This window comes from Asterias amurensis, chromosome 11 (assembly GCF_032118995.1).
Source record: "Asterias amurensis chromosome 11, ASM3211899v1".
NCBI classification, from domain to species: domain Eukaryota; kingdom Metazoa; phylum Echinodermata; class Asteroidea; order Forcipulatida; family Asteriidae; genus Asterias; species Asterias amurensis.
Genome location: NC_092658.1, coordinates 19,235,830 through 19,263,768, shown reverse-complemented (window position 1 = coordinate 19,263,768; position 27,939 = coordinate 19,235,830). Strand labels below are relative to the sequence as shown.

General features: G+C 39.1%; 1 protein-coding gene across 1 annotated transcript in view; it reads left to right on the top strand.

Annotated features, from left to right (window-relative positions):
- Positions 1-27,939, top strand: part of LOC139944031 (uncharacterized) — a 120,008-nt gene that overhangs the window by 34,540 nt on the left and 57,529 nt on the right. The window contains 15 exon segments of the mRNA XM_071940976.1: positions 412-525; positions 1,483-1,596; positions 3,138-3,251; positions 5,153-5,266; positions 6,482-6,595; positions 7,218-7,331; positions 21,476-21,589; positions 22,193-22,306; positions 23,039-23,152; positions 23,537-23,650; positions 24,420-24,533; positions 25,064-25,177; positions 25,966-26,079; positions 26,998-27,111; positions 27,598-27,711. Of these exon segments, the coding sequence (XP_071797077.1) occupies positions 412-525; positions 1,483-1,596; positions 3,138-3,251; positions 5,153-5,266; positions 6,482-6,595; positions 7,218-7,331; positions 21,476-21,589; positions 22,193-22,306; positions 23,039-23,152; positions 23,537-23,650; positions 24,420-24,533; positions 25,064-25,177; positions 25,966-26,079; positions 26,998-27,111; positions 27,598-27,711 (1,710 nt within the window).

Here is a 27,939-nt window from a genome sequence, read left to right as displayed (position 1 = left end):
AGTATAAAAATAGCAAAGAAAACATTCGCTGTACAAACCTATTTGAATGTTCAATATCGAAATAGCAAAGAAAACATTCACTGTATGTACAAACATATGTGAATTTTCAATGATATCTAGCACTTATTGTGAATCCCCCTCTCCAACTGTCACTTTCAGATATCAATGAAACCTATGTGAATATCCAATGTTAAAACACCAAAGAAAACATTCGCTGTACAAACATGTGAATGAACAATGTCCAATATCGCAAAAGCACAGAAAACATTCTATGTACAAACGTATGTGAATGTCCAATGTCCAAAAATGAAATAGCGTAGAGAACTTGTACTGTACAAACCAATGTGAATGTCCAATGGTATCTAGCACTTACATGTATTGTGAATCCTCCTCTCCCATTGTCACTTTCAGATATCAATGAATGTCAAAGCGGTCCCTGTCGCAATGGTGGAACCTGCAGTGATGAAATCAATGGCTATTCCTGCCGCTGTGCTCCAGGCTGGGAGGGTACCAACTGCCAGATTAGTAAGTCACTCCGTTGTTATATTGTACTATTGTTAAAGGGTCTGGGGTGGATTTCACAAAGAGTTAGGACTAGTCTTATCTAGAGTTAGGACCAGTTATTACTCGTCCTAACTTAGGACTATCCATGCAATTTGTATATCTCGTAGGACTAATCCTAAGTTAGGACTAGTCCAAACTCTTTGTGAAATCGACCCCTGGGTACTTTTTGTAGGACACAAAGCACAATGTCCACAGATTAACATAAACTAACACAGTTTGAAAATAAAGATAGTAGAAAGCTTCCCTTCAAAAAATACTTTCTGAGGTGCTGTGGTTTTTGAGAAATGAGTACAACAAATAATGAATATGATTGCCTCTGTGCCCCCTGGTCATTTCCTCGGTGCCCTTGAAATGCTCAAGTAGAAATTTACAATTTCCTCATAGTGTGCCCCTTACTGAGGAGAAAATGCTCCTGTGCCCTTTCCCTTTCAAAAACGAAGCATACAGGCCTGGGAATGTGAAAAACAATTACGATACACAAGCGTGCCCCTCTTATGGATGTTAGAATATTTGACATCAAGTTTGTTAAGTGGGGTGTCATGGGGTGACGTGGCCAAGTGGATAAGAGTACCAAACTCAAGCTCTGATGTTTCTGTTCAGCAGAGTGAGGGTTCAAATCTCGGTTGTGATACTTGTGTCCCTGAGCAAGACACTTAACTATAATTGTTTCTCTCCACCCTGGGGTAAATGGGTACCTGTGAGGGCAGAGATGGTTTTTGTGATTGGTTTAGCTGAGTAGCGCATATAATAGTCGCACAGGCTGTATACTCCCCAGGGAGTTGAGATGGTTTAAGAGATATATTAAGGTCTAATGACCAGGGGTAATAAGTTGGAAGCGCTTTGAGAAGCCCTCGGGTGTGAAAAAGCGCTATATGAAAATATTGTTATCATTATGATTATTGTTTTGTATCTCTACAGACATCAATGAGTGCGCAAGCTCGCCTTGTCAGAACAGTGGAACATGTAGCGACAACATCAATGGCTACACTTGTTCTTGTGTACCTGGCTACGTTGGAACCAACTGCCAAACTGGTAAGAGAAACTCGCACACTAAAATTTGTTTGTATTCTGTACGACCTTGTCAAATGAGGCAACTTAGAGGCAACCAACTGAAAAAGGAAAGGAATTTTTTTATCTGAACTCCAAGAAAACATTTGGAGTACAAATAAAAATCATTTATTTTCAGTATTGATAATTATGAGCGGGTACATGTATGTGTGCAGGACATCAAGACAGTCTGAAAACTTCCATTCTTGTGTTGTGTCGTCTTTAGGGTTGGTCTAGTTCACCAGACCCAAGCTTTGGGCCCAATTTCATGGAGCTGTTTAAACAAAAAATGTTGCTTAAGCGAAAAAATCCTTGCTTAGTAAAATCAGAGTACCGGCCAAGAGTCCACTCAATTGTTATGCTAAGTAAACAACAGCTAAATACCAGTCACACGCAATGTATATGGCATAAAAATTTGGCAAGTAACATGTGTAAAATAAGCGGGCTATTTTCGTGCTTAAGCAAATTTTTTGCTTAAGCAGCTCTATGAAATTGGCCCCCGGTCATGACACTTGTGCGCTTGAGCCATTTAATACCAATAACAATACCTACATTACATGAGTTTGCAAAAACAGAACAAGGCACTTAACCATAATTAATAATAATAACATAACATTCATAAGGCGCACAGTGTCTGGAATGGTACTATTCAAAGGCGCCGTAAGCTAGCAAGCAGACAAATTGAACAGATGAGTTTTGAGGTTGTGTTTGAAAGTAGAGGGTGTGTTCCTCAGCTCGTCTGGCAAGTAATTCCAGAGACGCGGTGCGCAGCTGGAAGAGGGACGGTCTCCGTAACTTGCCAGACGAGTTTTGGGAACATAGAGTATGTGATGATGATGATGATGATCTAAGGTCTGGTCTGATGTTACGTTGTTGTAGAAGATGTGTAATGTAGCAACGTGCTAATCCATGGAGGGCCTTGAATGTGAGAACCAAGATTTTGAAATGCTTTGTAAAAAGTTTGGAAGGTACATGTAGTGCTTTCTGCTCTTAACAGCCAGGCTCCTAGTGGATGAGACCCATGCCTACATCCTTACGGGCTGTGAGGGGGGTAACCGTTTTTCAGCCTTAGGGGTTGGTGGGGACAAGCTCCTGGTGACAGTTGATTTGGGTCAACAGCCCAAATCAGTTATGTGTATGTGTAGCCCTCATCTGTGGCCTTGTGATGTTAGGCCATATCTCATGAACAAACAAAAAATGGGAGCCTACAGTAGGGTAAATGGCAAGAGGGGAACTATTGCTTCTTTTTAAAAAAATTCTCCAGAAGACGATCAGAGCATACTGATTGAAACGACAATTTGAAACCAACGGTTCTTTACAGAACCACCCCAACACATTTAGAGATAGTCATTACATTGTGTTACCGCAAACTTTTCCATATCGTATTACCACCATGCAAAGTTTCAAATCCTACTTAAAAAATAATTGTTACTTCTTTCTTTTTTTCTTTTTTAAAGTCTACATGGTCACTCATCAAAGATTTCTGCTTCCCTCTGATTTGTGATAAATTTGTTTCTTTCTCATAGACTTTAATGAGTGCCAGAGCTCACCTTGTCGGTTCGGCGCTACCTGTAATGACTTGCTCAACCAGTACACCTGTTCATGTGCACCAGGTTACACCGGTACCAACTGTGAAATCGGTAAGTGACACTTAAGGGTTAACTCCGGCGTTGAGGGAAACTTTGAGGGGAAAGATGCACTGATGTGATGTGTATTGGCCTAGCGGTTAAGAGCACCGGTTTCAAGATCTGGTGTTTCTGATCAGCAGAGTGTGGGTTCGAATCCCTTTCAATTTAATGTTTTGCTGTGATGTAAGTGTGATGTAATCATAGAGCTATATATATTGACTAGAGCGCTAACACGTACCCCGTTATACACGCACTAAGGTTTTGAAGCCGTGTGGGCGCATCCATGTTTATGTACAAACCAATACAAAAGTTTGAAATTTTGTAAGGCAATTGTACGGCTATTTGCATGATAGTGCGTTTGTTCTTTTTTATGTGTCATCGAACCAAAAAATGCAGAAAATGTGAACGCACAATCTGCTGATCAGCGTCACAAACTGCTAGCGTCATGTGCGTCATGTTTAAAAGGCGCATATACTTTTTTAAGTACGTCAATCAAGTCGAACTTACGGTTTCGTAGCGCGGACAGACTCAAATGGAAAGTCGCGTACGTAAGTGCACACGCCGAATGTAAAAAAAACGCGTCAATGTGAATTAAAATCGTTCCGTAGTCACGCAACACATCAAACATGTCTGCGCCTAGGGTGGCTTCAAACCGCAGAGCAAGTTAGCGCTCTAGTCAATATATATAGCTCTATGGATGTAATACCTTAGTCTTTGGGAGGGATTCAAACCTACATGTATGACCTTTGCATTGCTAGAGCAGATGTCTGACCACAAGGCCACCAAGCATCGATGTTAGGGTGAAAACAAACTGTTCTTTATCCCGATGCAAAAACATATATGTGACCCACTCTGTGAAAATGAGTCAGATGTCGCCCAATGCATTATTGAGTAATGGACAGTTTAATGGCGAAAATAGTTTTAAAAGCCTTTTTTATTTTTTTGACTTTTTAAGATTTATATTTGCATAGTAAACCTTTAGAACACTCATTTTTAGGCAAACAAGCTATGATTACAACAACTTTTTGATCATACTTCAGTCTAATTTGTATCCTTTTGCACAAAATGGTAGTTTAAAACTTAAAACATCACTTTACTTGTAATTCGTTTAAAAAAAAAAAATTATACACTTGCTAATTTCAAATGGGAGTAACTCAGCAACGCGATACACCCCAAAGCTTAGACATATACCAAATAACTGCTGCTGGTGTGTTCTTTCCTGCCATGCATATAACTAAATTTTTTAAATTGTCAACATCTGACTCATTTTCACACAGCGGGTCACATATTATTGAAGGAACACGTTGCCTTGGATCGGACAAGTTGGTCTATAAAAAGCGTTTGAAACCGTTTGTTATGAAATGCATATGGTTAGAAAGATGTTTTAAAAGTAGAATATAATGATCCACACAAGTATCACTCAAAATTACACGGTTTTCATTTTACGTCGCGAACTAACACGGTCGGCCATTTATGGGAATCAAAAATTTGACTCCCATAAATGGCCGACCGTGTTAGTCGACGAGGTAAAAAGAAAACCACGCCATTTCGAGGTATATTTGTGTAGATCATTGTGTTCTACTTAAATTACAACATCTTTCTAACCATATCGATTTTATAACAATCGGTTAAAGAACGCTTTTCAAAGACCAACTCGACCGATCCAAGGCAACGTGTTCCTTTAAGTTCTCCTGAAGACGATCAGAGCATACTGATCAGAGCATACTAAAACGTTGAGTTGTCAACCACCGGTTCTTTTCAAAACCAACACTACTCAAAAGAGATATTTCCGCAAATCTCACCTATTTATATTGACGATAATTTTGTTTGTGTTGCGAGTCCCAACTGAAATCGCTGTGATTGTATTTAATCATTGGCTAATAAAAACTCTGTTCTATTCCATCCTTTTCTAGATATCGATGAATGTTCCAGCAATCCGTGCCAGAACGGTGGATTCTGTTTGAATCAAATCAACCAATACACCTGTAACTGCCCTGCTGGATACGAAGGAACCAACTGTGAAATCAGTAAGAAACCCTCCTTGATTTTACCACTGAATATTTAAACATCCAGTTCTGCAAAGGCACTGGACACTATTAGTAACTACTCAAAATAATTGTTAGCATAAAAGCTTACTTTGTAACAAGCAATGGAGAGCTGTTGTTCGTATAAAGTCCCTCTGAGAAAGAGGTCATTTCTCACTCAAATAATAAAATACTTCAGCTGAAGCCTTTTTCCGAAAAGCTCACAAAGTAATGCAACAAGGATGTTTTTCTTTGATTTTTCTCTTGCAAATTCGACGACAAGTTTAAGGCAACTCATTCACAACTTTAAGGAATGACATTAATGTCATTGGTGGCACGGTTGGCTTGTGCGTAAAGCGCTCGCCTCTCACCAAGGTGACCCCGGTTCGACTCCCGGTCGGGGCCATATGTGAGTTGAGTTGTGCGTTGGTTCTCTGCTGTGCCATGAGGGTTTTCTCCAGACTATCCGGTTTTCCTCCCTCAGGAAAAAAACCAAACACTTTCGATCTTGGCTGTGCTCCGTGGTCATAATGGGTTGATGTGGCTGGCAGCTGAATGCGCCCTTGCATGCCTGCTTCTCGAACACCTTGTAGCCACGTCCTTCGCAACTCAGCTCTTAGCTGCGAGTAAGGACGATTAGCCCCCCAAATTATTATATTAATAATAATGGCCCACTGTGAGTTCAGAGATGGTTCTTCGGACTGTTGTAACTTTAATATTGCGCTCTATACCTGGCAGCACAGGCTTTAAACTCACTAGGGAGCTGAGATGGTTAAAGAGGAAACTGAATTAAGGCCAAGTCATACTGCAGCGATAAGAATAACGACGCAAAGAGAACGCGTTCTATTGGTTGAGTTGCTCCACGCAGAATACGCCCACGCTTATCGAATAATAACAATAATATCAAAGTCTTATATAGCGCACGTATCTACCAAACAAGGTACTCATGACGTATATACAAACTTAGTATTATTCAACCAATCGAGGGCGTGCATTTTTAGCGTCCTCGTTTTGTGTTCTCGGTATCGGGGCCTGTGTGACTGAGCCTTTAAAAGGCCCAGCGGCTAGGTCAAAAAAATGTTGGATGGCTTTCAACATCACTGTGTCCTGGATTCGAGTACTAAATATCAATATACTATTATTTATTCGTTTTACTTTAATCTAATGTCAAATAAAAAGTTATAACCATTAAAAATATTGATTTCTTTACTCTTTTAGATATCAATGAATGTTCAAGCAACCCTTGTCAGAACTCAGGAACATGTGGGGACCAAATTAACCGCTTTGTGTGTACCTGTGTGCCCGGATACGAAGGCGTCTTCTGCGAAATTAGTAAGTGTTTCATCAAATTTTACGGACAAAATTTTCTGCATGGGTCGAATACAAATTACTTAAAATAATTGTTAGGATAAAAACTTACATTGTAACAAGCAATGGAAAGCTTTTGATAGTATAAAAGATTGTAAGAAACGACTCCTTCTGAAGTGACGTACATTGTAATTTTTGAGAAAGAGGTAATTTCTCACTTGAATAATGTAAGGCTTCAGGCCTGAAACCTTTTATTATGCATCTGAAAGCACACAAACTTTTGCAACAAGTTTTTTTTTCTTTTTTTCATTATTCTCTTGCAACTTTGATGACCAATTGAGCCCAAATTGTCACAGGTTCTTGTTATTTTGTGCATATGTTGGGACACACCAAGTGAGAATACTGGTCTTTGGCATTTACCAAACGTGTCCATCAGTACCTTTAACACATATCTGTGTAAAGGCTGGTTTTATAGTCGGTCGCCGATGGTCGAGCGATGGTCGCGCGATGGAAATCTTGACTAGCTAGTGATGGCACGTCAAGATTTCCATCAAGCGACCATCACGTGACCGACTATAACTCGGCCTTAAGGGACAAACAACTAAGATAAAGCATGTCTTTGTTGTGTGCTTTTCCCCCTTCACAGACATTAATGAGTGCAACAGCTTCCCCTGTCGCAACGGAGGGCAGTGCGCCGACGGCATCAACCTCTTCACTTGCAACTGTGCTCCTGGATGGACCGGCACTTTCTGCGAAATCAGTAAAGACTTTCGTTCCATTGCGATCAACCCTCTCTCTTATCTAACATTAACCCCCCGAAAAAAATTTAACCCTAACAAGTTTTTCCTCCAAGTTTTTTCCCTGGCAAAATAAAAGGCAAAAGGTGACTTCAGAACAGGCCGTCCGACAGCGGTTAGTCGAAAGTACTCGAGCACAGGTGTCGTAAGTAGACGTGACCTAGGTTGCCACCGGCGTCCAAAGGTCACGGATACCTCACAGGCAGGTCATTTTGTTCCCAACCGGATAAAATGATCTGCCTGGTCGGTTAGATATACATACCCATTGAATGTTTTCATGGTGTCATGGTGGTGGGATAAAAAACTAACAACTCTTGATTTTCGTGCTTTTTTCTCTCTTTTTTTTTCTTTTTTTTTTTTTCGTTTCTTTTCTTTTCTTCTCTCCCTTCCCATCCCCATCCACCCAAATATCCATTAAGTTAGGGCGTAAATATATTTTTACATTTAGGCATAGCTGTAGGGATTATCCTCAGAGTCATGTTCCCAAACCCTTAAAAATAAGCAAAAAAAAAAAAACACCTGCAAATGGCCTCCAAAAAGTCAGGAATGAAAGTCAACCTTTTATGTTTCAACCCTTTTTTTCTTCGCTTATGAAAGTAAAATTATTGCAATTTTCAAGCCTAAAAAAAAGGTACTTTCAAAATATCTTTAAAAAAAAAGAAAAATCAAAAATTTAAAGAACGGTTTTCCTGACGTTTTGGGCGCACACACTACGAACAAACCAGGGGAAGTTCTCTGACGCCCTTTGACCTTTTATGCCTCCTACTTCCTGTTTACACAAAAGTAAAACAAATCGCTCATACCCATATTCAAATGGATAGAAAGGCTGATGCCAAAATCTTGTCTTGGTCTTTTCAAAAACAACTTCACGTTGAACTAGAAAAAAAGCAAAGCTTTGAAATGCTTTTCTTGAGGCATAAAATCAGAAAATGGTATCCGTCGGACCTCGTTCCTCCGTGTTTTTCTCACCAGTGTGTTTTGCGGGAGGTGTGAAATTGGTTGACCCCAATTTCACACCTGCTCCTGTTGTATTCCCCTTTGCCAGATATCAACGAGTGTGCAAGTAACCCTTGCCAGAATAGCGGCACTTGCTTGGATCGTGTCAATAGCTACGTGTGCCAGTGCTTGGCTGGATATACCGGAAACATGTGTCAGACAAGTGAGTATGCTCAACAGGCTTTGTTCTTAATCTTTTTGTTAAGTTGCCCACCTGCAGTCGATTTCACGAACTGCTAGGATTAATCCTATCTGGAGTTAGGACGAGTAACTGATCTTAACTTACAATTGGTTTAATGAGTCCCACTGCTATAGATACAGAATTGAATTCGTCCTAAAAGCCCTAAGATGAGTTAAGAACAGTTTGGTGAAATAATGGCATGGCCCAATTTCATAAAGCCTGTAAGCACAATTGTCTAAGCCCAGAAAAAAGCTGCTTAGCAGAAACAGGCTATCAGCCAATATTCCTTAAGGTTATACTGTTGCCACTGGTGCATCATTAATTGCTTTCTGCTGTATCCGCCAGGCTTCTGATGGATGCTACCCAAGCCTACATCCGTATAGACTGTAAACGGAGTAACCCTGTTTCAGCCCCAGGAGTAGGTGGCAACAGCCCCTGGACAAATTGTTGATTGTAGCCCACACCTTCAAATGGCTTTCAGGCCTTGTGTGTCTAGCGACTTGTACATATATATACAAAAATATATTCTACTACTGCGGAGTAGATTTTTGGAATGTCATGTTAACAGAGATTTGACCATTTCTACTTGTTCAGATATCAATGAGTGTAGCAGTAATCCCTGCCGTAATGGAGGGAACTGTGTGGATGGGATTAACGAGTACGTTTGTAACTGTCCACAAGACTACACCGGCGTCCATTGTGAAACCAGTAAGTATTGTTCTTGTTCTAAATGATATTAGAGAGTGTTTGTTTTCGACGATGGATGGTTCTGTGACGGTAATGATGGCATTTGGCTTCGAGGATGGTCGTCCCTCAATTGCTATGACAGTACTTTGGATGAATCTGCATTGTGCTGAAAACGACAACAACAACGAATACCGCTCGCAGAACCATCTGTTTTTAACAATGAAAACTCTAATATGGACCCCTTAACGCACATGGTCACGCGCATTTTCGTTATGCACCAAGAGCAGCTGTCGTCCAATGATCTGCCTCCTTGTACCTCAGTGAGGGGCCTTGTTGAGATTGTTGCCACAAAACAAACAAAGCAAACACCATTCACATTAAAGGCAGTTAAAACCTTAATTTTATTTTTAGGCGACGACTTTCGTCTTTTGTTTGTGTCGGAAATTATCCGGGATGGTGAATTTTTTTTTAATGAATGCTTTCAAATGCTTTTTGAATGCTTTTTGAAGCCTTAATTGCCCAACCCAAGGCAACGTGTCCAAGGCAAAGGGCTTTTTAATAGGTCAGTTTTGCATCTGGGCTAAAATAAAGAATACAATTTGTTGTTTCCCTTACCCTTGACACCGATGTGTATTAAGCTCTGTATACTTGGTTCGGTTTTACAGCCTCTCATCTATTCTTCATTTTCTCTTTTCACTCCAGATCTGAATGCGTGCAGAAGTTCCCCATGTCAGAATGGCGGACGCTGTGAGAACCGCGGCTCAGATTATGTATGCCTCTGCACAACCGCGTACACAGGGACAAACTGTCAATACGGTAGATTCTTCAAACATGGTTTGGTTTTTACCCCTCAGTTAAGATCTAGAAACTTTATCAGGGTTTCTTGAGGATCCTTACAAAGTTTAACAGATTTTGGTGCTCTTTGTAGGACACAAAACACAATGTCCACAGATTTACATTAAACTCACACAGTTTGAAGATAATGATAGTAGAAAGCTTCCCTTAAAGGCAGTGGACACTATATTGGTAATTATGTAAAATAATTATTAGCATATTACCTTACTTGGTAACAAAAAATTATAAGAAAGGGCACCCTCTGTGATGTAGTTTTCGAGAAAGAAGTATTTAACATGAATTTGATTTCGAGACCTCATCTTTACAATTTGCTCCAAATGGTTTTCTCGAAATCAAGCATCTGAAAGCGCACAACTTGTGTGACAAGGGTGTTTTTTCTTTCATTATTATATCACAAGTTCGATGACTGATTGAGCTCAAATTTTCACAGGTTTGTTATTTTATGCATATGTTGAGATACACCGTGTGAGAAGATGGGTCTTTGACAATAACCAATAGTGTCCACTGTCTTTTAAATATTACTTACTGTGGTGCTGTAGTTAAATTATTTTGTATAACGTTGGCGCTTCAACATTATTACCCCTGGTCACTGGGCCTTAAATTATTCCTTAAACTATCTCAGCTCCCTAGGGAGTATACAGCCTGTGCCACCAAATATGTAGCGCATTAAAAAAAAAAACCTATCAAATCCAATTATTTTAGTTTTAATTATGCGATTTTTGAACAGTAAACCCCTACATCGTTCTCTCGTTTATGATTTCATAGTTTGTGGGCATGAAACAAAATATTAACTCTTTTTATCACTGAAATAGAAATTAACAGCTGCTCCAGTGTTCCATGCCAGAACGGAGGTTCATGCCTGGACAGCTTGACTGGCTACACGTGTACATGCAGAGCAGGGTACACTGGTATCAACTGTGAAACTGGTGAGTTTCATTGATTTTATTTCATTTCTTTTGAATAATAATAATAATAATAATAATAATAGTGGCTTCTTATATACAATCTAGCCCTCAGGTCCGTCACGCAGTGACGCTCATGGCGCTTCAACATTATTACCCCTGGTCACTGGGCCTTAAATCATTGCTTAAACTCAGCTCCGTGGGGAGTATACGGCCTGTGCGTCCAAATATGTAGTGCAATCAAGGCTAATCAATCACAAGAACCAACTCTGCCCTCACAGGTACCCATTTACCCCTGGGTGGAGAGAAGCAGTTATAGTAAATTGTCTTGCTCAGGGACGCAAGTGATTCTATTAGTTTTGGTAATTTGGTTTTAGTAATTCTATTAGTTTTGGTTTTACTTATATACACCGATGTGTGTTGGCACTGTTTACTCCGTACTTTCCCGAGCTCTGTGAAAATAAATCACAGGCATATTACTTGAGTGGGATTCGAACCAACGACCCTTGCAATTCTAAAGCAGTGTCTTACCAACTAGACTACCGAGATTGCCCGGAAGCTAGAGGCAGTTTGAATCCTATGTTTTGGCAGCGGGTACCGCAGTGATATAATAGATGGAAATTTGCATCGGGATAAAGAATATTCATTTTGGTTTGACCTATATACACCAATGTAATTGAGATTCAGAATATTTCTTTGTTCAACACTAAATTATTGAAAATTTACAAGTCAGTTTCCGCTGTGGTTTATTGCTTATAATTATCACACAAAAGTGTAGGGTTAAACCATGGTATGGGTTTTTGTATTCACAATCTTCCACTGAGATGTTTGCTCTGTTTGTCTTTTAGTGACATACTGTGATCTGGAAGGAAATTGGTACAATGAGGTCGGCGATAAGATCACACTGACCCAGACTGGCTCTGGTATGCTGCTTGGCGATTACATCAGAGCAACGGAGAGGCTCATTGGTTATATGGGTGAGTCATGTTTCAAGAAAAATCTACTCGCTTCAGCCGACTTCAGCCGAGGGTCGAGCTTGATAGCAATATTAACCCTCCTACTGTGCGACATTATAAGTTATCACACAAGCGCGAGTGGAATACGGAAAAATATAGCGCTTCTGCGTCCCATATCCAACGAGGCCGAAGGCAGAGTTGGATATGGGACGCAGACGCGCTATATTTTCCGTATTTCCACGAGCGCGCGTGTGATAATGTATTTATCTTCAAGCAAACTTGGCGCTTGACATAGAACACACAATACGCATGGTAGTGATATTAGCCGTGCAATATAGGTTTTTATCACCACTCCATTCTGTGAATCTGATTGGAGGATTAGCGCGTACTTGAAGATAATATAAGTTATCACATAAGCGCGAGTGGAATCGGACAAAAATAGTGCTTCTGCGTCTCATATCCAAGGAGGCCGAAGGCCGAGTTGGATATGGGACGAAGACGCACTATATTGTCCATATTTCCACCAGTGCGCGTGTGATAACATTATTATCTTCAAGCTAACATGGCGTGTGACATAGAACACACAACACGCAGGTAGTGATAATTAGCCATGCAATATAGGTTTTTTATCACCACTCCATTCTGCAAATTTGATTGGAGGATTAGCTCGTACATGTACTTGAAGATAATATGTGGTAAATGCATCTGGACAGTACACAGTCAACCCTCCTACCTGTCTGACCATTCAACCTTATCCCGATGGGTTGTGAAGGATAAATGCACTATGCCAGCCTGCAACATGACCTGTGTGGAATGCACCTTGACAATACACAGTCAACCCTCCTACTGTTTGACCTTTTAGTATCACCCCCATAGTTTTTTAGTGATACAGTACATGTAGTTGCATTATGATCTACAACATGATTAGTTTCCATCATGATTAGTTTCCTACTAAAGTTACCATGAACAGCATCTGTGTTTTGTTCATTTAAAAATAAATTTTCTTTTCTTCGTTCTGTTTTCCGTCCAGCCCCCACTGTCCTAGTCGGCTACGCCAACCGCAACGAGGACTTCCCCGCGTTCGGCTTCACCATCGTCCGCGAGAACGGTCAAATGGCCAGCAGCTGGACCGGTCAGTGCCACTGGTGCGGTACCTCCGAGGTTCTCTGGACCTCTTGGATTCAGTCCAACCAGGTCAACACCTGCGGTCTAATGAGGGACGCTAGCGAGTAAGTACACCCTTAAGAGAGTAACCTTGGGTGCGTTTTGGCGACCCCAACCCCAGAAACATGTTTTAGCTTTTGTAATTGGTCAAGCGTTTTCGCGTGTTTGGTTAAATCCGCGACTGTTATTCGACCAAACCATAACCCACTTGTTTGCTCGTTTAGGCTTGGTTTCAATTTCAGTGGGATTCAATTTGAAAATGAATGTTCGACCTCAACCAGAAACGTGTTTGAGCTTTAGCCATGGGGGATCTTTGGGGACGCAAGGTGGCAGCAGACTTGCCAGATAATTTGTTCTCTGTAATGTGTGCATGCTCAGAACTACTTAAACAGTGGAAATTTACCTGGTAAAGGCCGGTTTAAAGTCGGTCACGCGATGGTTGCGCAATGGAAACCTTGCGGGCAATCCTAAGACTGAGGCCTAAAAACTGTGTCTTTTTATGATCGCGCGTCAAGATTTCCATCGCCCGATCATCACCTGACCGACTACAACTCGGACTTAGGTCTGCTGCCACGTAGCAAAGCAAAGTCTCCCATTGGGTGAGCGTTTTTACGTGTTTGGTTCGACCGCAGCGACGCGACTGTTATTCAACCAAACTGTAACTCGTCGGCTTGATTAGGCTTGGTTTAAAGATGGCTCTAAAAAATAGCAGAAAATGTTAATGGTATTCTTTTTAAAAACTAAATATCTTGAAGCATATTCAATGATGTTGATCAAATTCCAAAGACCAAGTTCCATTACTTGTAAAAAATAATGTAGGCTGTTTATTTTAAGAACATGGGGTTCAAGAGAAGTACCTATGTCTTGAACTGTTTTTGTTATCGACCTGGTTTCGGTCAATGAATTTTACGCCAGAAATTGTTTCTGGTCTTGGTCGCCAAAACACATCCCTGAGTGGATGTAGGTGGTGGGTTAGGGACTAAAAGGAGGTTTTCTTTGCTGTTTGACCTCCTGGGGGTGAAACAACCGATGTGAGCTCCTGTTGTGTGATGAGGAACGCAAAGTTGGTAAGTGAACATGAGGGAATGCCTGATTAAGAAGGAGAGTTGGAGAAGGTGACACTGGAGGTGGTTTGCTTCGTATGACCTCCTGGGTTTCAACCAGGGCCCAATTTTATGGCTCTGCTTACCGTAAGCACAGAATCGGTGCTTATGGAAGCAGGGTATTATGTGCTTACGGAAAGCGTATTTCACGAGTTAGCAGCAATTTTTGGCTTCTGCTCGTGCGTGTTCCACGTTACTAGGCATTCTACGCTTACAAGGCTAGCGCAGAAATTTGACGGGGAATCGTGATCGTAAGCGCAGGATTTGGTGGTAAGCAGAGCCATGACATTGGGCCCAGATCAACAGCTATACTATAATCTGGGCCCAACTTCATGGCTCTGATTAAAGTAAGCAAACAATTGATGCTTACAAAAGCAGGAGATTCCGCGCTTCGTCTAACGAATTTGACATATTTATTTTTGCTTGTGCGCTTGCAGATTCTGCAATACTATGCATTCTTTGCTTACACAGCTAGCGCAGAAATTTGTTGCTGTCACATTAAGTGGAGAATGTTGATCGTAAGTGCAGAATTTGGCAGTAAGCAGAGCTACGAGAGGTGGATTCTAAATGCTCCTCAAAATGTTCCCGTGAAGGAAGCACTTGAGAGTGTATTGTAACTCCTGGTGCTATTCTGGTGTTCAGGCGCTTGCGACAATCAATGCCAAGTTTAATCCAATTAAACAGAAACACCATTTCAAATATTTGGTCATGGAATTTTCATCGCTTAGTCTAAAGCCGGCCTCAGGTCGACCTACGATTTTCTTGCCCTGCAACAAACCGTCGGCAACGCGCAGACAGAATATGCTCAGGTCACAAAGTGTGTGCCTGTGATTGGTACCCGACCCTCGGAATCATGCTGTACAAGTTGAAATTGTTGTACCCTTGCGACTGTTAATTTTTTCGAGTGGCGACTGTTTCATATTGTCTTAAAGTCATCGCAGTTACTCTCAGTTCGTAAATTATCGTTGACTGAAACGTTCCCAATGGTCAGTGTGATCCTGAAAAGTCAATCGCCGACTGTTTATTTGTTGACGCAAGGTCGACCTGAGCCCGGCTTAACACCCTTATAAACTATGTAAAGGGAGAAATGTGAAACCTTTGTACGCGTCAGAGCAATTATACCAGCCATCAATTTCACCAAACTCTCCCTTACTTAGGATTAATCTTGAGACTTAGGACGAGTTAAGTTCCGTATCCATAGACGTTAGTTAGGCCACATTAAACCCATCCTAAGTTAGTACGGGTTACTCGTCCTAACTCATGTTATAAGATTAATCCTAGCTTTTCGTGAAATCGGCTGCAGTACAGGTAGATGTGTCCCTTGGGCATCAACGGCTACCTTTTGTTGTTATCTCTTCCCTACAGGTTGGGCCAGGACCGCTGGACCAGGTACGAGCAAGACCTTGCCCCCTGCCGCCTCAACTAAAAAGCCCCGCCCCCTTGTGGTATCCAGCTTATTATGCACTATTGCAGTTTGCTGTCATATAATATAAATATGCTGATTTTTAAGAAATATTTTCTTTTATATTCCGACTGGACTGGAGATGTTACAGTTCAAAAAAATTAAATTCAACTCTTAGAATTGGCGTCGGTAGATGATGCAGCAAGTTTGTGGGGGGGTGGATGTCTCATTTCTCAGGAAATTTCAACTTAAAGTTGGGACACATCTTTAAATTTGTGGGAAGCGAGATAATAATACGTATCTTTGTTCACTAGAATCAATACTACCATAAAGCTACGTATGACTAAAGGCATTGCATGCACTTTTAGTAAAAGCAATTTTTTCAACAATATTTGTATAGGTACTAGTTTTTTTTCTAGGTAGTTAATTTGAATTTTCCTTTGACAGCTCTACCACAAAGCAAGAGTGGCATATAAATGTAGTGTTTTCTTTTTAAAGCTAAACTTTTTTTTTTTTTTTTTTTACATCAGTAACCAAAAGGATCTAAACAAAATACAAACATGCAAAGTTTTTTAATTTTTTTTATTTAAAGCTATGATCAAAATGTTTTGGAGAAACTGAGGAGTTTACTTTCATAAGCCTTAAGATAGACATTTCTCACTTCCTATTTAAAAATATATCTTTGTCAGTGCAAATTTGGAAAGCAATTCTTTAAGGGCTTCAATTTTTTGTAAGTACTTTTTATTTCTTTTGCACTTTGCTTTTCATGGGACAGAATGGTAATTGGTTGTTTTGGGAATTTTTTTTTTTTTACAATTTTTTTTACATTGTTTTTATTAGTCGTAGGTAATTAATTTACAGCAATCATTGTAGGTTTTTTCCCATCATCAGAATTAAATTTGTTATTATATACTGGGTATTTGTCGTTAAAAAAATAGTATAAAATCGAAGAAATAACCAAATTATTAGTACAGTTGTAGTTTTTTACTACATGTAGTAGTAGGCTTTACGAGAAAGATTCTTAAGTTTTAGAAACAAGCAAACCAGGCAACTTGTAGAAATAGCTTTTCAAACTTAAACGACCCACCGATATTTCATTCAGCAGTTGGTAGACATTCCTTACACTATCTGGTTCATGGATATCACATTCCTTCTTTGTCTCGACAGATAAGTCTTTCTTACGTTCATTAGATGAAAACGGTGTATTTACTAGCAGGTATGGTTATATTTTAGAGCTACTCCAAAAAAATAAATAAAGACTATAATTTAGCGGGTGTTTTACTTTTCTGTGTGAGAGGTCTTATTTCTGTGTTTGTGTTCAGAAAATTTTGCGTTGTCTAACGTCGCAGTGTAACGATGGAACTGGAACGTCGTACCGTGCTTTTATAAAGGAGATGGCGGGTCTGCTGAAGCGCCGTTGGCATGTACAATCTAATAATAAAATCCCACCCCTATGGACGTAACAAAAGCGTTCAGTTGTTTTTCAATCGGCTAAGCAGAGCTATGTTTATTTAGCACCTTCTAATAACTTGCAGGCAAACCCCTTCTTTTAGCGATGTGTAACTGGGTTATTTTTTTCCGACATTACGAGGACCCAGGGCTTAATTTTCCATCCGGAGGACGCAGCGGCTAAAGTTATGTATCTTGCTCGAGTAAACAAAATTTGCAATGACCGGTACCCACACTCCGGTGACCATGAACACCAAAGCTTGAGTCCGGTGCTCTTAACTCCTCGACCACGAAGTGCCACAATGTGTAATTTGTATTTTAAGAGACGCAAAGTAGACAAATTTACTCAAGTGCAACAATCAGCCCAACTGGGATGTGAACCCGCAACCTGAAAACGCAAGCTGAGTGCCTCAGCCTCGACACTCGACTTCGTACTATTGGCTTAACCAACCTTCGATTGTCGCTCAACGCAACTCCACGAATCTTGTCACCACATTGTTTCCAAACATTTTATCCGTTATCTTACATTTTCCCACGTCTTTGTTTTCTTTTTAAAAGTCCCTTTTAACACTTATTTGAAATGAGTGGAAAATAATTACGCTTTGTAGTCTTCTCATTCCTTTTTCAATAGACATCGTTTTTCACACCAACTTTCTTACTTCAACACAACCTTTTGTTAAAACTTGTCACTCAGCATTTTAAATCTTTGAGTGAGGTTTCTAGAAATCAACAAATCAGGGATGAGATTGTTTAGACTTTTGGCTGAATTCAGATTTTATGTCGGCCTGGTGAAGAAAATGAGACAATATTTTTTTCCACAAATAAAGAAATCCTGCTCATTGGTCTACTTCTCTAGTGCTTTGGATACTGTTTCCAAAAGCTTCTTGGAATCTACATATAACCCCAGGGGTTACCAAACAATAGAAATGGCATCCTTTCAACACACCTTTTGAATTTGTATCCAAGTTTCAGACTTTTCCGTTAGTAATGACTCTCACCCCTGTCTTCTTTTCTTTTATTCATCCTGTCACTTTTTTTTTAAGATTCTTTTAGTTCCAAATGAGAAAGTGTCTCATTGTAGGACGGCTTTCATATGATGTTTCATTGGAGAATACAATTAATGTTCTTACATTTTTTTGACTCCATATCTACTGATGAGAGCCTGAATACAATGTAGTCATCTCTCCTTTACAACCAGAGCCACCTATAAATTATGTTTAAAACAAAAAATTAAAAAAATAAAAAATCTTTTGGTGAGTTGACAGTTTTTAAAATAACATACTGGAAAAATGATTTGACTTTAACTATGTTTTAAACATGTACTCTAGAATAAGTGTGTCAACTCCTATTTCCTCACAATTTTATCTGAAATATAATGTTTGTGTGCTGCTCATGTCAATGTTGTAAATTCAATTCCTTTTCCTTGAAAGTTATTTAGTATTTACCCGTCAGTTTCCTTTGTGGTTTAAGACTTGCCAAAGAAATGAAGTTCTTACACAAAGGACACCAAAAACAAATTCTACTTTTGTGCAACACAATTGGACAAAAAGATAACTTCAGCTTTCATCTCTTTCATGAGGAATTTAAAGTGAAATGATTACACAAATTTATCAATATTTTAGCAATAATCTTTCGCTAAAAAAATTGAAGTGGCAAGTTTTTGGTGGACATTTTGTGAGGGAGATGAGGCGTTACGTTCAAACAGCTGTTGCAGTGGTTGCTACTAAGAAGATCGACTCAGTGAGTAAGTGAGAATTGACTTTGTATCAAATGTTTAATCAGTTCAAATTATGTCATTTATTAATTTTGAATAATTTAAAATAACTTATTTTATTTTTCTGTTGATTAGGCTTATCAACTTTATGGATAAACTGGTCCCTCTGAATTCCTCCCAAATGCCATCCCTTTATTTCCCTCTTGTTTTATTTCTTCTTCAGCTTTTATTTATTACCGTATTTTATTTTTCCTTCTCTTTTCTACTTTGTTTCTTTTGTTCAATCCTTACAGTTTATCTCTACACTCTCAAGTCCCGACACCCCAAAATCACACCCCCTGCCCCTCCCCAACCTCAAACCTTCCCTTATGATACCACCCACTCAACCCCTCCCCCAGTTTTACGCTAGACGTTGTCCTTCGGTGAGTGGATGTGACTCAACAAACTTAATCGGCTGTGTGGTCAATTTCTCAAAAAAGCAAACGACTCTATAATTATAGTAGCTCGTTAATAATCGTGTATCTTGCAACTTTCTAATATAGCATTGTCTTAATCTTGGCAAGCCGTTAAAAAAAATGCAATGTGGCTGCTCTTTGTTGGTCAGCTTTTTTGTTTGTTTGTTTTGTTTGTTTACAGAAGCACTTTATTTGGTTTGCTGCAAATCTAAAGCAGGCTTGTTTTCTTCCTGAATTTGTCTTGGCGATATGTGTTGGTGGAACCATTGTTGTGTTGTGACTGTTTTACCCCCTCGCTTGGTCTGAAGGAAAACTCATGTAAGTTCAGAAAACTGTTTGGGTGATAACTTGTTGATGTGACATTAAAACAAATGCGTATGCGTATGGCATGAATTAGTGGCTGGGGTTCAACTTCATGAAGCACTAAGGCCTTTTTCCGAATTGGCGGATCTCAAGTAACTATATGAATAATAATAATATTAAAAGAATAGTAACAATAATGGACACTTAATAAAGCGCAGATATCCGCCGGAAGCGGCACTCATTGCGCTACTCTACAAAAGAACAACTAGTCATGCGTATAGGACATCCTTAGTCGAAACCACCTAATCGATTATGACCTAAGATTCATCGTAAGATCAGCTGTTAATATTGTCATGTTCTTTGTAGTGGGCCTTGCACTTTGTTTGCCATTAAAAATTGAAACACTTCTCAAGACCATTTTTGGCTCTTTGTGAAATGGAGCCCAGACAATGTAAAGTTACTCTGGCAATAATGACGATTTGAATCAGAAAGCTTTGTGAAATTTTGCTCTTGTAAACCTAACCCAACTAATGCCAACCTTGATGCAATGTTCCTTACAACAAAAAATCAACATCTAATACATGTATTATCCAAAATAACTCTTTCTCAAACAAATTGCGTAAAGGGAAGGTACACGTTTGGTAATTACTCAAAACAAATATTAACTTAAAAACTGACTTGGTGACGAGCATTGGAGAGCTGTTGGTAGTATAAAACATTGTGAGAAACAACTCCCTCTGAAGTATTGTAGTTTTTAAACAAGCGGTAATTTCTCACTAAAATAATAAAAGACTTCTAGCTAGAAGTCTAAAAGACTTCTAGCTAGAAGTCTTTTATTCCTATCTGAAAGCACACAAATTCGTCCAATAAGGGTATTTTTCTTTCATCATTTTCTCGCAACTGTGATGACCAATTGACCCCCAAATTTGCACAGGCTTGTTATTTTATGCTTATGATGAGATACACCAAGTGAGAACGCTGGTCTTTGACAATTACCAAAGGTGTACAGTGCCTTTCAAACCAAAAATATCTACACAGACACAGCTCTGTGTTTGCCCTTGATTAATGATATCATTTTCAAAATCGGAAAAAATTTATTGGAAGATGCAACTCCATTTTATTTCCTGGGAAGTGTATCAGGATTAGAAGAGATCAAGACGCTGGTAAATATTTATTTACTTATTATCTTAGAGTTCATTCAAGCTGCTTGCTTTGTCAATCAAAGGTCACAGGTCGTGGGGGTTGACCTTTGACTTGATTAAAAGTTACCTTTTTCTGCTCAAGCTATTATTGCTCAGGCTGTCTTCTTCCAAGATGAAAGTCTGTTAAAATCAGACACTTTTTTTTCTTCCCACAGAAATTTATCTTGAGAGATATTTCAGTTTGTGATATCTCAGCTTGAAATAAATTCACCTCTTTGAAAAAAAATATAATGGCTATTTGACCAATCCAAGATTCCAGTTGTCAAAGAACAATTTAACTGAATCTGACCTGGTATTTATTTGTTCTTGACCATTTCAAGATTCCAGTCGACTTAAAAAATACAAAATTAACCGAGTCTGAACTTTAAAACTTTTTCTTGAACAATCCAAGACTTTATTGGCTTAAAGATATATATAGTACTCAACTCCATCCAAACTTGTAATTATTGGTTTTTTTCACCATTCCAAGATTCAAATTTGCTTCAAAAATCAAGATTTAATTGAATCTGAACTTGTATTTATTTGTCCTTGACCATTCCAAGATTTAATAAATGTTCACTTTTAATCAGGAATAATAAAGAATATCCATTTGGGTGTCACCCATATACACTGATATGTAAGCAATTCCAAGTTTTGTGAAAACAAAAATCACGCACATATTACTCGGGTGGGATTTGAACCCACGATTCCAAGGTTCCCATTTGCTTTAACTGGTTCAAAACATGTTTTTCTTATCAGACATTAACGACTGTGCCGGCAACCCATGTCTGAACGGTGGTACATGCAGAGATGGGTTTAACTCCTTCACTTGTAGCTGTGTGTTGGGATACACCGGTAACACGTGTCAATTCAGTAAGTCTGTCTTTCCGTATTCTATAACTTTTCATTTTTTTGGTCTTTTCTTTTTCATAACAAACAAATAAGGGAATAAATATGTGCTCGGTCGGTTTTAAACACTCTGTTTAATACCGGTTGCAGTCTGGATGCGACAGTTACCGATAAACAGAGTGTTTAATACAGGCCAAGCACATATTTATTCCCATTCATAAATACGTTTACGGTCAAAACACCAACACTTTTTGGTTTAAAAAATTATAATCATTCAATGATTTCTTTCAACAAAACACCCCTCCATAAATGCAGCTGTTAAATGGGAAGGCCCTTTGGTAAAAACTCCTTATAACGTGTATTTGGAGATTGGCGTGCGCGTCGTGTGTTGCACAGGTGTTCAGCCGTTGCTCTCGACCAATAGGAATAAATAAACTGTCTTATAAGCACAGGTGCACGCTTGCGTGTCACGCCCATGTTTAAACACTTCTGGCTGTGGTTATATCATCCGTTTAAACACCCCACGTGATTTCCTCTCGACCAATCAAAATACATGTAGAGCAACTATCTGGGGTATTTCTGAATATTTTTTAAAGTTGCATTTTTAATTATTCTCTTTTATTTTAGATATTGATGATTGTGCTTCAAATCGTTGCCAGAATGGAGGTACATGTAGAGATGGTATCAACTCATTCACTTGTAGCTGTACTGCCGGGTGGACTGGAAATACGTGCCAATTCAGTAAGTGCATGGAAATATTACAGTTAAAAAAAAATTATTTTGTGAAAATTACTAAACCACCAGAACTTGAGTTCAATGCTCTAAAATAATAATAATAATAATTACCCTATTTATAACGCACCTTCTGCCAAAGGATACAAAGCGCCAGGTATTTTTACTGCAAGGTGAGTGGGATGAAGTTTTAGATACATGTATGAGACCCAAAACTTAGCACCATGTAATGGTTTACAAGGTGCTGTGGCGTAATATGCTGCCAATCCAGCCAGGAACACCAGGTGAACGCCTACTCTTTTCGATAAAGTGCACTGTGTTCCTTTACATGTGTTTACACAGCACATGGGACCAACGGCTTTACGTCCCATCCGAAGAACGAAGCAATGGTTAAGTGTCTTGCTTAAGGACACAAGTGTCACGGCTGGGGATTCAAACCCACACTCTGCTGATCAGAAACACCAGAGTTTGAATTCAGTGCTCTTAATCGCTTGGCCAAGACACTCCCAAATGCCAAAACCGCTCTGCCCGTGACAACACTAAGTCTGATACTTTCAAAACTTAGCATACCTGTTATGAAATCAATAAAGAGAGTTTTGAGACACACAGACAAAGCACTTAGTAAAATAAACAAAGATTTAATAAGAAGCTGTTGTAAAAACAGCAATACTAACTTTTGACGAAACAAAATAAAAACATTTTAAAAATGAATAACCTGTTGAATCGTTCTTTTGTTTGTAGATATTGACGATTGTGCCGGCAATCCTTGTCAAAACGGAGGGACATGCAGAGATGGCATTAACCAATTCACTTGTAGCTGTGTAGCCGGATACACTGGGAATACGTGTCAATTCAGTAAGTGCTCTATCTAATTGAACTATATTTTGATTTGGGGGTCGAACAAAGAATTGACTAGAGTGGGACTCGAACCACTACCTCCAGATTAACGTGCTGGCGCTACCAACTGAGCTATCTAGCCTTATGTTGGCGGTGTCCCTATACATGTATAACTACATTTTGTGACGCAGTGTGAGGGATTTATACAGTAACTTAAAGTGAACCAAAATACAGGCAACTATTTCAGTTAATATCTTAGGTTATAAGAATAAAACAAGTTAATTGTAAAGTGGCCTTCAGGCCTTGTGTGTCTGGCAAATTGCATAAAAAAAAAATTAGTTTAAAAAAATGAAACAATACAAATTGTTTAATAGTTGTTCCTCTTTGCATTTTATATTTTAGATATTGACGATTGTGCTTCTAATCGTTGTCTCAATGGTGGCACATGCAGAGATGGCATCAACTCATTCACTTGTAGTTGTGTTTTGGGTTACACTGGTAACACGTGTCAATTCAGTAAGTACTGAGCAGTCATTAACACATTACAGTGAAAACCATTCAATTCTCGTAAAGACATTTTGCTCATTCTTTTACTATATACTGCAGGCCTCAATAACCAACGACTCCCAAAGCAATAGACCGATCCAGTAGGCTCCGCCCACGATGCACGTGTGAGCAAGAACACGTGGGGCTCTTCAATGCCTTTCTGCACAACTCTGCCGCGCGCGCCAAGATACACTGTACGCGCACGCATGTCAGACCTTAGTGTTGGGCCTTCGTTGTGTTGTGATTGGTCAATACGCAAGGGGCTGAGCTTAATGGATCGGTCTATTGTCATGGTGCTATCTTGTGCTTTTGCTGTGGTGCCCTTTACGAAGTTCCAATACAAATTTGCAATTTTCCTTATGGAAGTGCCCTCACTGGGGGGGAAAATTCAGTGCCCCTTCAAGAACAATTTGCCTTGGATTGGGCACTTTGGGCTATACAAGGCATTTGTAAAGAAACAAATATGGTTGGATAGATGTTTTGAAGAGAATACAATCATGTTTTACACAAATATCTCTCAAATTGTTTGGTTTTTCTTTTACTTTGGGAACTTATCACAGTGCTAGTTTGTAGAATCTCATTTTTGACTCTTAGGAGGAATTTTTTAATTTGTTATTATTGTTTATCTGGATGTCCTCCATTTACAGTTGAGAATGGAAATACTTTGGGATAGAAATATGACCAAGAAATATTGAAACCTCAAAATGTTTTCAATTCATTTGTTTTGTTCCTTTTTCAGATATCAATGACTGCGCTGGCAACCCTTGTGTCAATGGTGGGACATGCAGAGATGGAATTAACTCTTTTACTTGCAATTGTTTAGCGGGATACACCGGAAATACATGTCAATTTAGTAAGTCTTTTCATACTTTATTTTGCTATGTATTTACTGCCTAGGCATATGAAGCTCCAAAGTTGAATATAGGAGTCCTATATTGATAAATACTGGATGATTCTGCCGGCACTTAACAGTGATGCTTCACATTGTTAAAACAGACATGATATTTAGTAGATGTTTAATTTGCATCGGGTCATAAAGAATATTAATTTTGGTTTGTACCCATGTACACCGATGTGTCACCAGGCAACCTTGGTGGTACAGTTGGTAAGATACTGCTTTAGAATTGCAAGGGTCGTGGGTTCGAATCCCACCCGATTAATTTGCCTCTAATGTTTTTTCAATGGACTCGGGTAAATAAAGTGCTAACACACATTGATGTATGGGTAAAAACCCAAAATTAATATTCTTTATCCCGATGCAAAGTTAACATCTATTTTGTATTTGTAGATTACTTTAAAATCACTGTTTTGTAAAACAATCACGGTGAATTACTTACAGGATCCAAGGATTCTAAAGTCTAAAGTTTTTGTTTCTGTCACCAGACATAGATGATTGTGCTGTGAATCGTTGCCAGAATGGAGGCACATGTAGAGATGGTATCAACTCATTCACTTGTAGCTGTACTGCGGGATGGACTGGTAACACGTGTCAATTCAGTAAGTACACTGATCAACTGTAGGGCTTGAATTTGGAGGGAAATCTATGAGACCACAGGGTTTGTGGCTTAGAATATTTACTTGTGTCCTTAAGCAAGACACTAGACCATTGCTTCGTCCTTCGAATGGGACATAAAGCGATTGGTCCCATGTGTTGTGTAACGCATGTAAAAGAACCCAGTGCACTTATCAAAAAGAGAAAGGGTTCGCCCCTGTGTTCTTGGTTGTCACTGCTGTATGCGCTGTAGCACTTTGTTAACATTTACAAGGTGCTTAATAATTGGGTCTCAAAATTCATCACTGCAATAACTTATAACAAAGACAAAATTTGGCAGATCTATTTAAAGTCAGTGGACACTATTGGTAATTACTCAACAAATTTATCATCATAAAACCTTTCTTGATTACGTGTAATGGGGAGAGGTTGATAGTATAAAACAATGTGAGAAACAGCTCCCTCTGAAGTGACCTAGTTTTCAAGAAAGAAGTAATTTTCCACGAATTTGATTTTGAGACCTCAAGTTTAGAATTTGGGGTCTCAAAATAAAGCATCAGAAAGCACACAACTTTGTGTGACAAGGGTGTTTTTTTCTTTCATTATTATCTCGCAACTTCGGCGACCGATTGAGCTCAAATTTTCACATGCTGGTTATTTTATGCATATGTTGAGATACACCAACTTTGAAGACTAGTCTATGACAACTTCCAATAGTGTCCACTGTCATTAATGTATCCAACTCATTTTGTGCTTTTTATCGATCTCATTTTGTGTTTATTGATTTCTTCAGATATTGACGATTGTGCCGGCAATCCTTGTCAAAACGGAGGGACATGCAGAGATGGTATCAACCAATTCACTTGTAGCTGTGTAGCCGGATGGACTGGGAATACGTGTCAATTCAGTAAGTTGTTTTCCTAAATTTAACCCTTTTTTGTAAAGGTACAATGTAGATCGTCTGACCTAAACATTACAAACATATCTTAGTATTACAAATATTAGGAAGTGCAACTTATTTACTCTGACAGTTTAACAAAAAAATTATATTAATGTCCAGTATTGAAATTTTCAGCATATTATATTTATAAAACAATAAACCTATGAAACCTATGAAAATTTGGGCTCAATTGGTCATCGAGTTTGCAAGAGAATAATGAACGCAAAACAGCCTTGTTGCATTACTTTGTGTGCTTTCAGCTGCATAATAAAAGGCTTCGGCTGAAGTTTTTGATTATTTGAGTGAGAAATTACCTCTTTCTCAAAACCTGTGTTACTTTAGAGAGAGCCGTTTCTCACAATGTTTTATACTATCAACAGCACCCCATTGCTCGACACCAATTAAGGAGGTTTTTATGCTAACAATTTTTTTCAGTAATTCCCAATAGTGTCCAGTGCCTTTAAAGACACTGGACACTATTGGTAATTGTCAAAGACCAGTCTTCTCACTTGGTGTATATCAACATATGCATCAAATAACAAACCTGTGAAAATTTGAGCTCGATTGGTCGTCAAAGTTGCGAGATGACCATGCAAGAAAAAAACACCCTTGTCACACGAAGTTGTGTCCTTTAAGATGCTTGATTTCGAGACCTCAAATTCTAAACTTGAGGTCTTGAAATCAAATTCGTGGAAAATTACTTCTTTCTCGAAAACTATGGCACTTCAGAGGGAGCCGTTTCTCACAATGTTTTATACTATCAACCTCTCCCCATTACTCGTTACCAAGTGAGGTTTTATGCTAAAAATTATTTTCAGTAATTCCAAATAGTGTCCAGTGCCTTTAAGCAGTGACTGACTTTGATTTTGTCTTTCTAACTTCTAGATATTGATGATTGTGCAACTAATCCATGCTTCAACGGAGGGACATGCCGTGATGGGATCAACTCATTCACCTGCACCTGTCTTGCTGGATATACAGGCAACAGGTGTCAAATCAGTGAGTCCTTACATTTCTTTTCAGTTTGATAAATCCTATAATCACAAAAACCAGAAGAACACTTATCATGGAAGAGCAGGGGTTTAAGGTCCAGTCACACAGGCCTCGACCGAGAACGAAAACGAGAACGATAAAAAGGCACGCCTTCGATTGGTTGAATAAGCGTGGGTGTATTCTGCATGAAGCAATTTTACCAATCAAGGGCTTGCATTTTTATCATTATTGTTTTCGTTCTCGTTATCGGGGCTTTGTGACCGGGCCTTTTAAATGTCTTGTTTCTGGTTCTTCTAACAAGCTCCCTTTTCTACAGGGCCCAATTTTTTGAAGCTGTGTGGCAGAAAATACTGTTTAACAAATTTATTTGCGTAGCATTATTTTCATGTACTTTTTATATTTTGGGCTCTGGTTTGCTCAGATTTATTCAAAATCTATCTCGCAAAATGGCTTATGTGGTGTTTTTTTTTCTGTTTTTTTTTTCTTACGCAGATATTGATGAATGTGCAGGCAATCCTTGCCAGAATGGAGGTATCTGCACGGATGGAATTAACTCCTACACTTGTTCCTGTGTAGCCGGATACATCGGAGATAGATGTCAATTCAGTAAGTTTCAGTGGAGCTTCCAGGGTTTAATTTCAAAGTGCTGCTTAGCGGCTGATATTGTGCTTACTGTACGATTTCCGTTTCATAGCGCTGAAAACCGTATGCACACTTACAGTGTAGAGGCATGACAACCTGAGTGCTTACTACACAAAAATAAATGACATCAATGCGAATCCGAGGTGAATGCGCAATAAGACCGCCTAATTTTTCTGCTAACCAATGAAATAT